Genomic DNA, 13,755 nt, shown 5'->3' on the forward strand with positions numbered 1-13,755 from the left:
CTGGCTCTGGACCTGACTTTAAAAGCATGGCTTCTTGCTTGGCACGATGGCACACTCCTTTAGTCCTGGCACTCGGGAGGCAGAGGCAGGTGGATCTCTGTGAGATTGAGGCCAGCCTGAGCTACATGGTGAGTTCCAGGACAGCCAGGGCTGCACAGGGAAACCATGTCTCGAAAACCAACCAACCAAACACACAAACAGCTCTCCTCTGATCTGCATGGTTGAGGTCTGTCATCCCCATTCATACTCAGGAAGTAAAAGATGCCGTTGAGTGCGCTCAGTCCTGGAAGCTGTTCACAGCGTGCTGAGGCATTCTCAGCAGGTCTCAGTCAAGCTGCAGGGTCCCCCAAAAGCTTTGTAAGAAAGCACACTTCAGCCCCTTGTTCTGCGTTCCTGGTAGACAGACTCCCACTTTGAAGCCAGGGCACATGGCCACAACTTCCATGGCCTTGACCTTTGGCCCTGCAGCTCAGCAAAGCTGAGTCCTCCACTGCCCATCAGTAGAGCACAGTAGGTCCTTTCTGGTGGAATTGGCATGTGTGTGCTCCGGAGATGAGCTCGCTGTGCACTCTGCGCAGAGCTCGCGCTGGCCGGAATGGAGCTGCAATCTGCAGCTGGCCGTTGTGCATCCTCCCCAAAGCCCCAGCTGCAAAAGTTCTTAGCCAGAAACCAGCCATGTCTGCTGCTGCTGCTGCTGCTGGGGATCTGAGCCGAGCCGCGATGAGGACAGCAAGCTCGCTTCCCTAAGCAAAGAGTCACGTGTGCTATGAGAGCATGTTACTGCAGGTCCCTAGAGGGGGAGGGCTGGAGAGAACACTGGACACATTTGTCCCGTGTTGAGATTCCCTCTTCACAGACTCCAGTGAGTCAAGTGCCAGGATCCCAGTGTCACAGGCATTTGGATGTCTCCTCTGTGGGTGTTTTCAACACCATCCCTAACCTTCTCCAAAGAGCAAGTGATAAATGAAAGCGTCACTGTGGTCCTGGGCGCTTGCTATCTTGTTGGCGCCTGCTTAGTGGTGTCTTCTCTTGTTTTTCAGCTGCATGAATACAAATCCTCATCACATCGTATTTTTCGGTTGAACAACATAGCAAAAGCACTTAAGTTTCTAGAAGATAGCAATGTAAGTGTTTGAAGCCCGTCCGTCTTGGCAATGCGAGCTTGCCCTGGGGAGAAAGGGCAGAAGTTTCAAGTTTGGTATGGTGTTGAGGGGTGTGTGGAAAGGCTTGAAAGCGGAAATAGCCAGCCCCTCCCAAGCTTAGGGAAGTCATTCAGAGAAGCTACATTCTGGGATGTGGCCCCAACGTCCTGCCCACCCTGTTTGTGCCTATGGATAGGCAGTCTGAGAGAAGACCGGCAGCTGTATGGTTTCTAGAGCTTTGAGGTTGATTGCTAGACTATACATAGCCTTGGAACTTGAGGACATGGTGGTTAGTGTGGCAGAGGGAACGGCAGCAGTTTGGCTCTGTCATGGAGATTTCTGGATCTGCATTTGGAACTGTTTCTTGTCCTTCACAGGTGGGAAGGGCTGACAACCCTAAAGCCCCCTCTCACTAGGTTTGTTTCTGAACTGATCTGGGTAAAAAGTCTTCAGCTTGTCTGACCTGTCGACACAGAATGAAGCATCACCCCAAGATGTGGCTCCTTTGAGGTTCTGTTTTGTAAGACAGGCAGCTGTGCGCTATCTCAGCAGAAAGGGAACTGGTTGAGGGATGTCCAGTAGCTCATGAAGGGACCCAGAGAGTCTAGGATGGAGCCTGGGGAAAGCCTGGATCATCTCAGAACCCGCTGAAGGGCGGGAAGAGGTGTGACCCTGTTTTCCTGCCCTGCTGCTTCCGGATGCTCTCAGAGCCTGGGAAGGTGCCTGCCACTGCAGCAGCATCCCACGCAAGATGATGTAGGTACCAAGCCTGGGCTGAGCCACAGCCCAGAGGCAAGTGAAATGGGGAGCACATTCACCACCACAGAGGAGGTGGGCTCTGTTTCCCAGTCATCACACAGTAGAGAAAAACCTGGACGTGAAAGGTTCAGAGCATGATGACCACAAAACACCCCAGTGCACCTTTGGTATCAGAGCCTAAAGATAGAAACAGACCAGTAGTTTATCAGCTGACAGAGGATCAGCACTCCTGAGGAATATGACTTGGTTGTGAAAAATAATTTGGTGCTGGGGTATGTGATGGCATAGGACCTCAAACACAGGATAGAGTGACGGGCGGACTGACATGAAGGGCGCTTCTTGCATGATTCTGTCCATGTGAGATTTCCGTGATGCAGAAACGACTTTAGAGGCAGGGCATCAGCAGTGGCTTAGGTCTGGGGGAGGCAGGAGGATGCAGGATGATGATTGGTGGGTCCAGAAATCATGACTGTGGTCCACGGTCTGCTGCAGTGGTGCTCACACAAGTCTGCAAACGCACCAGACCCACGGAACCGAATGCTCTTAGTGGGAGGCTTGAACAATGTCAACCTCATCGCAGGGAAGCCATTTAAAACACAAGCCCTTCCCAGCTTCACCTAAGGGCTCCCTCTTTGGGCTCAGGGACGCTGTCAGCCATTACTTGAGCGAGGATCAGCTTTGCCTTAGTGTGACTAGGCCTCAGTTTTCAATCCTGGCCTCCCCACTCCCCTCTAGGGACTATGGGGAAGTCATATACCTCTCTAAATAGAAGGCTCCGAAACAGAACTTTCTTCAGAGGGCTGTCGAGAAAGTGGTGTGCCCACCCCCGTTAAGGGCTGGGTGGCCATTTTCTGCCACTTCCCTGGGTGACTAACTTGTGACGCCGCTCACCCGTGTTCCATTGTTAGCATTTACTTCCCCAAAGCAGTGTTTCCTCTGAATTCCTGAGGAGATGGGTGAGGTCTTCGAGCAACTGCCTAGGTTACCCCTTCTCCTTCTGCCTTAGTTGACTGTGAGATGGTCTCCTACTGTTAATGCCACATGGGTGAGCCTGGTCACAGTTACCCAGGTACGTCATAGGCTTCCATCCAAGTGTCTTTGTGGGCCTGGGGTATACCTAGCATTGGGGAGAATCAGGTAATACGTTATGTCAGATGCCCATTAGCCTTGGAGATGGTTGGGATCCAGAAGAAAGAGCATTCACATAGGTAACATAGGCAACATACACTCCAGGGCATGAAATGGGGCCCTAGGCCCCACAGAGATGAGGCTATGTGGACTGAGGATCTGCATGGGGGGCGGTGTTCCTGCCATGGATGGATCTAAGTATGTGTGGTACCACGGGACAGCATGGCTGAGATTGAGAAGACCTGGCCTCCTGTACTCCACACGTGAGCCTTTTCCAGGCTGTCTGCTCTAGCAGCAGCTTGGAGCACTAACCCCATCTTCCCTCTTATTAATTTTTTTATAACAACGTTTGGAAGTATCCCAACATGCATGCTTGTTAGCTCAGTCCCTCGTTGGTTCCATTTCCTAGGAGGAAGCTGGTGATGGAGAGGGGACAGGATAACATCCCAGAGGCATGCTGTGTCCCATTCCCAGAATACACAGAATTATTTAGGGAGACTTATTTGTCCCATTTTGTGCCACTGCCTGGATTGCAGGAAGAGCAGGCCTCAGTGGCTCTGTTGGGTCCTTGGTGGCAGTGCCCAGAGCTGGGAAGTAGGTGCAGACAGCAACCCAACCTGCTGTTCTGGAGTCCCAGGACCAGCCAGCATGCACCCTTCCATCCCTCCCTTCAATCGTGGGTTGCAGATGACCTCATCATGGGACCAGCTATGGAACCTCCACTAGGTTACTCAGGCCAAGCCTTGGCTTTGTCACCTCTGAAATGGGGACATTGAGAGCATTGATGGAACTAACTTGGGAAGCTACCTGCGGTAGTCAATGCTCTGTAAGGGAAGCCATTGTCATGAAAGTTCCCAAGTCAGCTCTCTAAACCTGCCAGCTCCCAGAACAGGAAGGATGATCGCATAACCCAGTGGACTTATTGATATTCAGTGTGGCAGAACAGGCTGGGTTAGGGGACACTGTCCCTGGAGATCTGAAGAGTGGTGATTTTATCGTCTGGCCATCCCCAAGAATGGAAGAAGGCTCTTTCCTCTAAGGGGGGCTACGCACTGAAGATGTGGATGGCAGTCCCTTAAGCACTTGCGGTTCACTGGACTGGAATGGTTTATAACCTGCAAACCAGAGGATGTTTCCAGAAGGGACGTGGGGGTAGGAGAGCAGACAAGAGAGCCTCAACAAGTGATTGGTTATGTGGGGCAAGTGATGGCAGAGGAGTACGGACTGAATGTTGGCTCTGAGTTTGATGGCTTATGTTCCTCTCAGTATTGACAACTTCCTTCCTGGCCTCCAGTCTGCCGGCGATGAGCCCGTGTTGTCTCAATTACCTTCTTGGCAGCGATTGTGAACGGCCCATCAACTAGGGAGCTGGGCAGTCAGCCTCAATTAAGCTACCCCAGGCCTAACTGGGGTTGTCAGAGCCCCCAATAAACCGATAAGATCAGAGACCTAAGCCAGAGCAGTTTAACAACCCATGATGGAGAGGGAGAGTGGAGAGAGACACTGCTGGATGACAATGTTTCTACGTTTTTCCTCCCCCAAGTGTCCTAGGATGAAGTTTGCAGTGTGGGTTTTGAAAGGTTGCTCTGATTAGCTCACTTCATCCCCCCTTGCCCCTAAAGACAGCCATGTACATTTGGGAAGTGTTGCTCAACAAGGAGAGGAAACGGAAGAGAGACCTATCCAGACTGCACGGCCTCGTTCCCCGCACTCACTCTGTGGCCCTTTCCGGAGAGGTTGGCAGAAGGCTGAAGCACAGAATCAGATGCTGTTTGTAGAATGAAATGCTGGCTGTAGGCGCTGGCCCTCCATCCTGAGTCCACACAGGAAACCCTATGTGTTAAAATGCAGAATAGGCTTGGTTAAGGGTCAAACACATGCTGCTTAAGATGACCTGAGTTCTGATACTTGATAGCTAAAACTTGTATAAAAAATACAGGTGCAGTGGTTTGTGTCTGCACTTCCATTTCTCCCCAACCCCACGGGGCAAGATGGGGACAGAGACAGGAGGACACCTACAGCTCAGTGTGGCCAAATCAGTGAGTTCCAGGTCCATCGAGAGACTTTGACTTAAAAAAACAAATCAGGCGGAGAGCCAGACGTGGTGACACACACCTTTAGTTCCAGTACTTGGGAAACAGAAGCAGACAGACCTCTGAGTTCAAGGACAGCCTGGTCTACAGAGCAAGTTGTAGGCCAACCAGTGCAATACAGTGAGGCCCTGTCTCAAAAAGATACATAAGATAAAGTAAGTAAGTGAATAAATAAAAATTTAAAAACACGGTAGGGCCTGATAGAGAAAGACAGGACAGCAGCCTCTAGCCTCCACATGCACAGATGCGAAGTACAGACTGTGGGTGTCAGGGACAAGCACCTCCCTGACTACGTCCTTGGGATGCTGCAGGTTCACGGTCGCAGGTAACCTTAGGGGTTCATCGGGAACATCTTTGCATGGGCAGACACAGGTGAAATGAACGAGCCACCTCCAGACAGTTTCTCAGGCTGGCGTGTAGAGTATTCTGTGGAGATGCAGGGTCCCTTGCTGTGATGGGCTCACTATTTCTGTCTCTCTGACGGCTGATGTTGGTGCTCTGAGTTGGTCAAGGGTGTGCTCAATCAGGAGGTTTGGTGGCATTTGTATGACATACAGGCTTCCTGGGCTATTGCCCTCCCTTTTTGGAAGAGAATGGTGGAACTTTGCACACTCTATGGCTCTAGGCAGAATGTATTTGTCTGGGCATGTCAGTGCATGCCCTCCTGACACACAACGGTAAGGGAAGTATCTACATGATAGGCTTGTGGTTGGGGTAAACTGAGTCCATACTCATAAGTGCTTGTAAAGCTTTAGGGTGGCATCCACCCACGGTAAGCACTATATGTTCTTATCAAATACATTTTTACCTACCGGGTGTCCCCCAAGAGGTTGTCTTTGGCAATGACAAATAACACTGTGCAGTCAGCAGCGTCAGGCCTTGGATGGTGGTGGAGGTGGTAGATGAGACCCTTGGGGTTTTGCATTCATCGACTGCTTCTTTCCAGGTCAAGCTAGTTAGCATCGATGCAGCAGAAATAGCGGATGGCAACCCCTCGCTGGTTCTCGGGTTGATATGGAACATCATTCTCTTCTTCCAGGTAAACCCGCTGCTCTCTGGCATGTGGTTGTCGTGTTGAACGTTGCTCTAACCGCAGAAAAGCACACACACATAGAGGGACACCATAAGGCTTAGTTTCCATGGAGTCAGACTTGGCCATTTTCTGAGTGAGAACCAAGAAGTGGAGACTGAGGTTCATGGTTTAGATACAAATGCGGTCCACAAGGGGAGGGTTTCCAGGGGCGTTGGGACTGCTCTTGTCCAGAGAGGTACATGCATAAGCACTGTTTGAAGCTATGGATCCCTTTCTGTCTAAGCCTTGAACTTGAGCCTCGGTTCCCACGTCTGCAAATGCAGCAGTTGTCACAAGACATGCTCCATGTGAGAGATTTGCACAGGACTCGGTCACTCTAACCTGACTTCCTGAGAGATGCCGGGAACATCAGGAAATGTGCTAAATGCCTTAAATCGATCCCAGAGCTTCCTTTGCTCGTTCAGTAAACATCTGTTGAGTTTCTTCAGTATTGCAGATGCTAGAAAGACAGGACTCTGTCTTCTTGGGGGAGTCACAAAGATACATGGATTCTATATTACTAGAAGGTGTGGGTCACAATTGAGGTGTGAGCAGGGCTTTGTAAGAGCTCTGAGCAGGGACAACTAACATAAGTGGGTGACCAGAATGAGGAAAACATGAGGAGGTGACCAGATAGTGTTTTGCAGTGTGGATAGGAGTGTGCACTGAGCAATGCTTCTCAGATATACTGTGCATACGCATTGCAGGTACGTGGTGCTGAGACGCCGTCTGAATCTGTGGGGCAGGCCTGAGCTTCTGTTTTCCCCACATGTCAATGCTGGAGAAAGGGACAGCCAGCAACAGACCCAGAGTGAACAGGGACAGTGAAGCCTGAAGAAGCACGATGCATTCTGGGAGTGCCAGGTTATAGGGGAATAGATAGAGTCTGGTCAAAAGACAGACACGTGTGCCTAGGCTGATGATAGCCACTGGAATCTCAGGAGAAACTTCTCATATACTGAGAACCAGGTCTACACAACCTGGATTTTCCAACCAGGGTCTCGTGGATGCAAGTCAGAGCAACCTACTGGCCGGGGGTCCCTTATGAATCACTGGGTCTGATTTGCCCTTTTCTCTCTAGATAAAGGAGCTCACGGGCAACCTCAGCAGGAGTTCCCCATCTTCCAGTTTGTCACCTGGCTCGGGGGGCACAGACTCCGACTCCTCCTACCCACCCACCCCCACCACAGAGAGGAGTATGGCGGTATCAGTGAAAGACCAGAGGAAGGCCATCAAGACCCTGCTGGCATGGGTGCAGCGGAAAACAAGAAAGTAAGCTGCAACCTCCCCTTCCCCATCTATCTCCTGCCTCAGGCCCACTGGTGTCCACCATGGGTACACCACACCCCATAAGGCTGTTTCTAGGCCCAGGGAGTGGTACACATGGACCTGGGTGGGTAAGGTACATCAAACTCCATCTGCTAAGGTGCTAGGTATCCATGGACCCTGTGATTCACATAAGCCATCAGAACAGGAATGTGATGTGCTTTTCTAGTTTGTGTGTGGTGTGTGCATGTGAGCATGTGGGGCACGAACACACGAGCACTTAGAGGCCCAAGCAGGCATCAGGTGTTTTCCTCTACTGCTCTCCATATTATTCTTTTAAGACAGAGTCTTGCTGGGCAGCGGTGGCGCACGCCTTTAATCCCAGCACTTGGGAGGCAGAGGCAGGCGGATCTCTGTGAGTTCGAGGCCAGCCTGGTCTACAAGAGCTAGTTCCAGGACAAGCTCCAAAGCCACAGAGAAACCCTGTCTCGAAAAAAAAGGACAGTCTTACACTAAATCAGAAGCTTGCCATTTCCACTAGGCTGGCCAACAAACTCCTGGCATCCTCTGGTCTCTGCTCCCCAGGGACAGGCTTACATACACAGGCAGCTGTAGCTGGGTTTTTGTGTGTTCAGTGGGGATTCAAACTCAGGTCCCCAGGTTTGTGCAATTAGCAGTCTTACTATTTTCTAAGCCCGGTTATAGCAGTCTTCTGTCAGGCCTTTTACTGGCAGATCTTGGGCCTTAATCAGAGGTGCCAAGTTAGTGTAGAGGAAGCCACACCCACTCGGGGACATCTCAGCTCATCTGTGTACAACCTAGGTGGTAGCTGCTGGTACCTCACTTACTTGTTCAAGCTTCCCCTGTTGAGTGGCCTTCTAAGACAGTTGTGACAGAACTAGGGAGAGCAGCTGTACCTCTCCTGACAGCCACTTCATACATTTCTGCACACCTCCCAGGGGCTGGGAAGAGGCTAGACCTTTGGGGAATTGAAGGAGGGAGTTGAGTGTGAACGATTAGAATAGGTTACTATGAAAAGACAGGAAATGTTTAAAAATAAATCAAGCCAAAGAGTTCATTACTGGGACCAGTGCCAGTGTGAAAGAGAGTTGGCAGCTGGGGAAATGGGAGTGTTCTGTGGCCCCACTGTGGGTACCCGTGCTTCCCTGCACTTGGGCAAGTGCATGTGGCAGCTGGTGACTTTGGCTTGGTTGACAGTCCTACTGAAGATTGTCTGGGTGACTGGCTGTGAGAATGTACTCTGATCAGGTCACTGGGCCAAGGCTGGCATGAGCTCTGCCTAGGGAGTTTGCGACCTGTTAGGGGTCTGAAGCTTCTACACTGGAAGCATTTGGAAGGTGTTACATTTTTGCTAATTCCATGAGCATAATAAGACATGAAAGAGGACCCACACCTGGCATCATTCTTTTCGTCCCTCACTTTGAAAGTTATGGTTTTCGGGCCGGGGAGATGGCTAGGTGATTAAAACACTTGCTGGGCGAACATGAGGAAGAAAGTTCATATTTACAGCGTCTACAGGCTCGGCAGCCCGTCTGTAATACCAGAGCTCAGAGGACTATGAGTGATCCCCAGGGCAGATTGGCTAGCCAGGCTAATCACGTCAGTATGCTCCGGGTTCAAGCAAGAGACCTTGCCTCGGTGAATACAATGGAGAACAATTAAGAAAGACTCCTTGATGTCGGTCTCCAGCTTTCATATACGTGCCCCTCCCCCACATGCAAACACACACACACACACACACACACACACACACGAGGGAAAGAAGGTTGTGATTTTGTGTGTCTTCATAATGCTGCTGGCTGACACTCATCGTGTGTCTTTTGTATTCCTGCTCCACACACCAAGTTCTGCTTTAGATGAGGCCATTCTTGTGGGAACTTCACCCTTCCCGATCACAGCACCCCACAAGGTCATCCTGTGTTCACTCTGTTTTATTACTAAAGTGTTAGAGGCTCAGAAAGGGTCTGTGCCCAGTCAAGGTCATGAGGCAGAAGCATAGAGGGACAGCTGAGATAGGAACTTGGATCTTCCTGGCTCTGTCTGTAATATAGCATACCCCCCTGTGCCTGCTTTCCATTGTCGTGTGATGTGTACAGAGTTGAAATCTCTCCTTCATGTATTTAGAGACTTGGGAACCAAGGGTCTGGTTGCCTTTTGGGATAATGTGTACCTCCTGCTCCATTGGAAGATTCTCCGGGTGGCCCCCATGATGATCAGGGCCGGGGTATCTTTTCAGGGTGACACAGAACAACACCTAGCCCCCTCAGGCCAGCCAGCGAGGCTGCTGCATGCAGACCTCCTCGGCAGGCACCTTTCCTGACCTGAGTGGTTGCTATCCCTGCTACTTTCCGTCAGGTATGGTGTGGCGGTCCAGGACTTTGCGGGCAGCTGGAGGAGTGGGCTGGCTTTCCTGGCTGTCATCAAAGCCATTGATCCCAGCCTGGTGGACATGAAGCAGGCTCTGGAAGATTCCACCCGGGAGAATCTGGAGAAGGCCTTCAGCATTGCACACGATACCTTGCACATCCCTAGGCTCCTGGAGCCGGAAGGTACAGTGACCTCTCTGTCCTTTAGTTATTATTATTACAAATGTACCATCTGCTCTTCCAGGTAGAAAACTCAGAAAATAAAAATAAAAGCCTAATGAAGAAAAAATATTTTTTTATGTTATAGTCTTTTTTCTGTGTATCTAATTATAATATCATTACATAATTGATATCATTTAGGATACATATAATTTTATCTCTTTTTTCACTCATCATATGTAATATCAATATTTAGCTAGTATATTTCTATAATCTCCTGGTTATATATTTATATTGGCTGCATAGTACCTGTAGGACCTCCATATTTGAGTCACTGAGGTTACTTCAGAAGTGATCCCTTTCGGGGGGGTTAAAGGCATAGCTAAGTGTTAAGCGTGAGGCCATGGCTTACATCTCCAATTCTGTAGATGGAAGAAAGAAGGGAGAAAAAAGGAAGGAAAGAGAAAGAATAAAGGGAGGAAGAGAAGGGAAGCAGGAAGGATCAGTTTTGAATACATGACCTTAAACATCTTACTTACCCAACATGCCTTTGCCTATACCTCAAGGACCAGTTTCCTCCTGCAAAATGACAGTTAGGGGAGTACACCCTGCACTCCACATTGGGTGTTTAATTTGGGACTCCCTGCAGCAGGTTAGCATGGTCACCAGATGTGCTTATTCACGGGCCCAGCAATGAGCTGACTACTCGCAGCGAAGGGAATCGAGGAAAGAGCAAAGTCCTGAGTGTGGGATCCCAGGTTCTCCACCCCAGTTCCTTTGTCCTTCAGCCAGCTGTGGGACCTTAGCCAAAGGCATTGTCCCCTTTTCTGAGCCTAAATTTCTTCACGTGTGTGCCTTCCTCACCAGTGCCCTGTGGTCCTATGGAGAAAGCGTGTGTCTTTGCTAATGCCATGTCTCTCTCAACAGACATCATGGTTGACATGCCGGATGAACAGTCCATTGTGACGTATGTGGCCCAGTTTCTAGAACGCTTTCCAGAGTTGGAGCCTGTACGTTTCTTTCCCTTACTTTTAATTCAAAACTGTGTGTTTTCACTGGGTCCCCAGGGGACACAGCAGGGGTTTGGGCTGTGTCCTTCTATGTGGTTGGTGGCAACAAAGTGACCTCAAGTTCCTTGTCTTATTTGAGTTTCTAAACCATCTGTGACATACATCAAGCTCTCCGATGGGACAGAAAGCCAGTCAGTCACCAGTCACATCTCACACATACTTCTTCCCATTCCAAACTTGATTCAGGTGACAGAAGTTCACTGTCATCCAGACTTCACTCTTATATGCCCAGGGGAACAGCCCAGTAGTTCACCAATGTTTACCAAGGCTCAAAATTATAATAGAGAATGGCCATTCAAATGCGTGCTTGTGGAGTTTATTTGTGTGTGTGTGTGTGTGTGTGTGTTACGGGGGATCTTTTTGAGGGGGTATCATTTTTGAGGCAGGACCTCATGTTATAGCCCCAGCTGGCCTTGAGCATGTGGCAATCCTCCTGCCTCAGTTTCCTCACTCTGGGAATACAATTATGTACCACTGTTCCCTGGCCACCTTTTTTACTGTTTAGAATCCCAGATCATACTTGAAGATAGGTTTGGGGCAGGGATGAAGTTGTCATGGTTTCACTGAACACACACATGTGTACATCTAACCCTGAGATAGTAGTAACAGTAAGAACAACAACCACAGCCTGTGGTGGGAACCATCTTCCACTTACTGCATACCTAGCTCCAGCTCAGGGAACTCAGAAAATAATTGGACCAGACCTGGCTGTAGCGCAGTGCTACGACATTGACTAGTGCTCACAGAGCTCTGGGTTTGGTCTCCAGTTATGCAAAACTTTTTTTTTCAGTTATGCAAAACTTAATTAAAAAAAAAAAGGCAAGTTAAAAAATTAGGACAAAGTCAATTGGACAAATGAGGTGCTTAGGGTGATGCAACTTTGTTCTAGCAAAGAAGGCAGTTAACACATCGGTAGATGCGCCACTGTTCCCAGCAGATTTAAGTGCTTGGTAGAAAAAAAATACATGTGTAAAGAAATAAAGAATGTTAGGGGACAGGGACCCTCTTGTAGCTGGAGGCTGTGTCTGCAGTTATCATTCCTGTATGGTTCACCACCTTTATCCTCTTCTTACATATGAGAACACCACTATCCAGCGAGCCCTCAAGGTCTCTCCAGGGTCACACAGTCATCTAAATCAGGACTGAGGCAGACTCCGGAGCTCTGTGTTTCCCAAGTTCATGTTCTTGGCTCTGGTAAAAATATCACTGAGACTGGAGCCTTATGCTATACAGCAGAGACTCCCAGTGGCCTGCCTGACCCTTATGTGTGGTCCCCACCTCTTCCGGCACCGTGATATTTTGAAGAGGAGTTTCTGGGCTGTGACCTGAAGCTCTGTGACCCTAGGCTTGTTCCTTGGCCTCTCTGACATCTGTATCAGATGCCTTCGAACGTGGAAAGCATCACCCACATTTTAGGCTTGTACAAAAAGTAACCACCTGTGTGACAAACCTGATTTTGCTCGTGGCTCAGAATGAACATTCAACAAGAGGTGGTGGCAGTAATTGCTATAGAATTCCACTTTCGGTAGCAGGGTTTTCACTAGGCCTGAGCTCCTTCCTAACCCAGAGGCAGAATTGAAAAACAATTAAAACAGTGGTTCTCAACCTTCCTAAGGCTGTGACCCTTTAACACGGTTCCTCATGCTGTGGTGACCCCAACCATAGCATTATTTCCATTACAACTTCATAACTGTAATTTTGCTACTGTCATGAATCGTAATTTAAATATTTTTGGAGGTATAGGTTTGCCAAAGGGGTTATGACCCAAGGTTGTGAAGCACTGAATTAAAAGTTGACAGTATGATTCAAGGTCATGGTCAAGATTCAGCAAATCTAAGTGTGGTTTCTTCAGGCCTGGGACTAGAGAGACTGAGAAAGACATGATGGCAGGAGCAAGGGTCTTGGTTCACGCAGAGCAGCCTGTTTTAGCCTGTGGTGTGTGTGATACATTCTTTTGTGTTATTGATTTTCCTTTCTTAGTCTTTAATACTTGTGTTTGGGCTTTTTCTTCCTTCTTCCTTCTTCTCCTTCTCCTTCTTCTTCTGCTTTAAGTAGTCAGTAGGAATAGGCTTTTAAAGGAAACTGTAAAATATATTTTATTATTACTGTTGTTTTGGTTGTTGTATACATTGTAGGGGAAGGTCAGGGGTGTGTGCATGCAGGGTGAGCTCATGGAGGTCAGGGGGCAGCTTGTGGGAGCGGATGGGCCTGAGGTCATCAGACTTACATGGCAAGCACCTTTACCCTCTGAGAGTGCTTTCTGCCCCTCTTTAGGTCAGGACTTCTATCTGTGATCATTTCCTAAAGAATGTCTTTTGTAGTTTTTGCAGCATAAGCTGGTTATTCTAGAGCCTTCTTTGTTGTAATTCCAACCCTGAGCCATAGGTGGGTCTACTTTTGATGATTGTTGCCTCCCTTGTTTGTAGGCTTCATTCTCCTGCTTATTTCCTGAATTTGGTTTTCTTTCTTGGCAGAGACAGTATGCAAAATAAGAGTAGCTACTGAGGCTTTCTTTTTCTATGTTGATCTGTTTTCTATTGCTACAACAAGATGCCAGATGCTAGATAACAAATAATGAAGAGAGATTTGGGGCTGGAGAGATAGCTCAGCCGATAAATACACTTGCTGCTCTTACAAAGGACCTGAGTTTAGTTCCCAGCATCCACATGGCAACTCTCA

General features: G+C 48.9%; 1 protein-coding gene across 7 annotated transcripts in view; it reads left to right on the plus strand.

Annotated features, from left to right (window-relative positions):
- Positions 1–13,755, plus strand: part of Clmn (calmin) — a 104,243-nt gene that overhangs the window by 69,670 nt on the left and 20,818 nt on the right. For all 7 annotated transcript variants that reach the window (XM_057782204.1, XM_057782211.1, XM_057782206.1 and 4 more), the window contains exons 4-8: positions 1,041–1,124; positions 6,069–6,161; positions 7,276–7,466; positions 9,837–10,030; positions 10,934–11,016. In XM_057782204.1, the coding sequence (XP_057638187.1) occupies positions 1,041–1,124; positions 6,069–6,161; positions 7,276–7,466; positions 9,837–10,030; positions 10,934–11,016 (645 nt within the window). The remainder of the gene's footprint in view (positions 1–1,040; positions 1,125–6,068; positions 6,162–7,275; positions 7,467–9,836; positions 10,031–10,933; positions 11,017–13,755) is intronic.

Source organism: Chionomys nivalis, chromosome 10 (assembly GCF_950005125.1).
Source record: "Chionomys nivalis chromosome 10, mChiNiv1.1, whole genome shotgun sequence".
NCBI lineage: Eukaryota > Metazoa > Chordata > Mammalia > Rodentia > Cricetidae > Chionomys > Chionomys nivalis.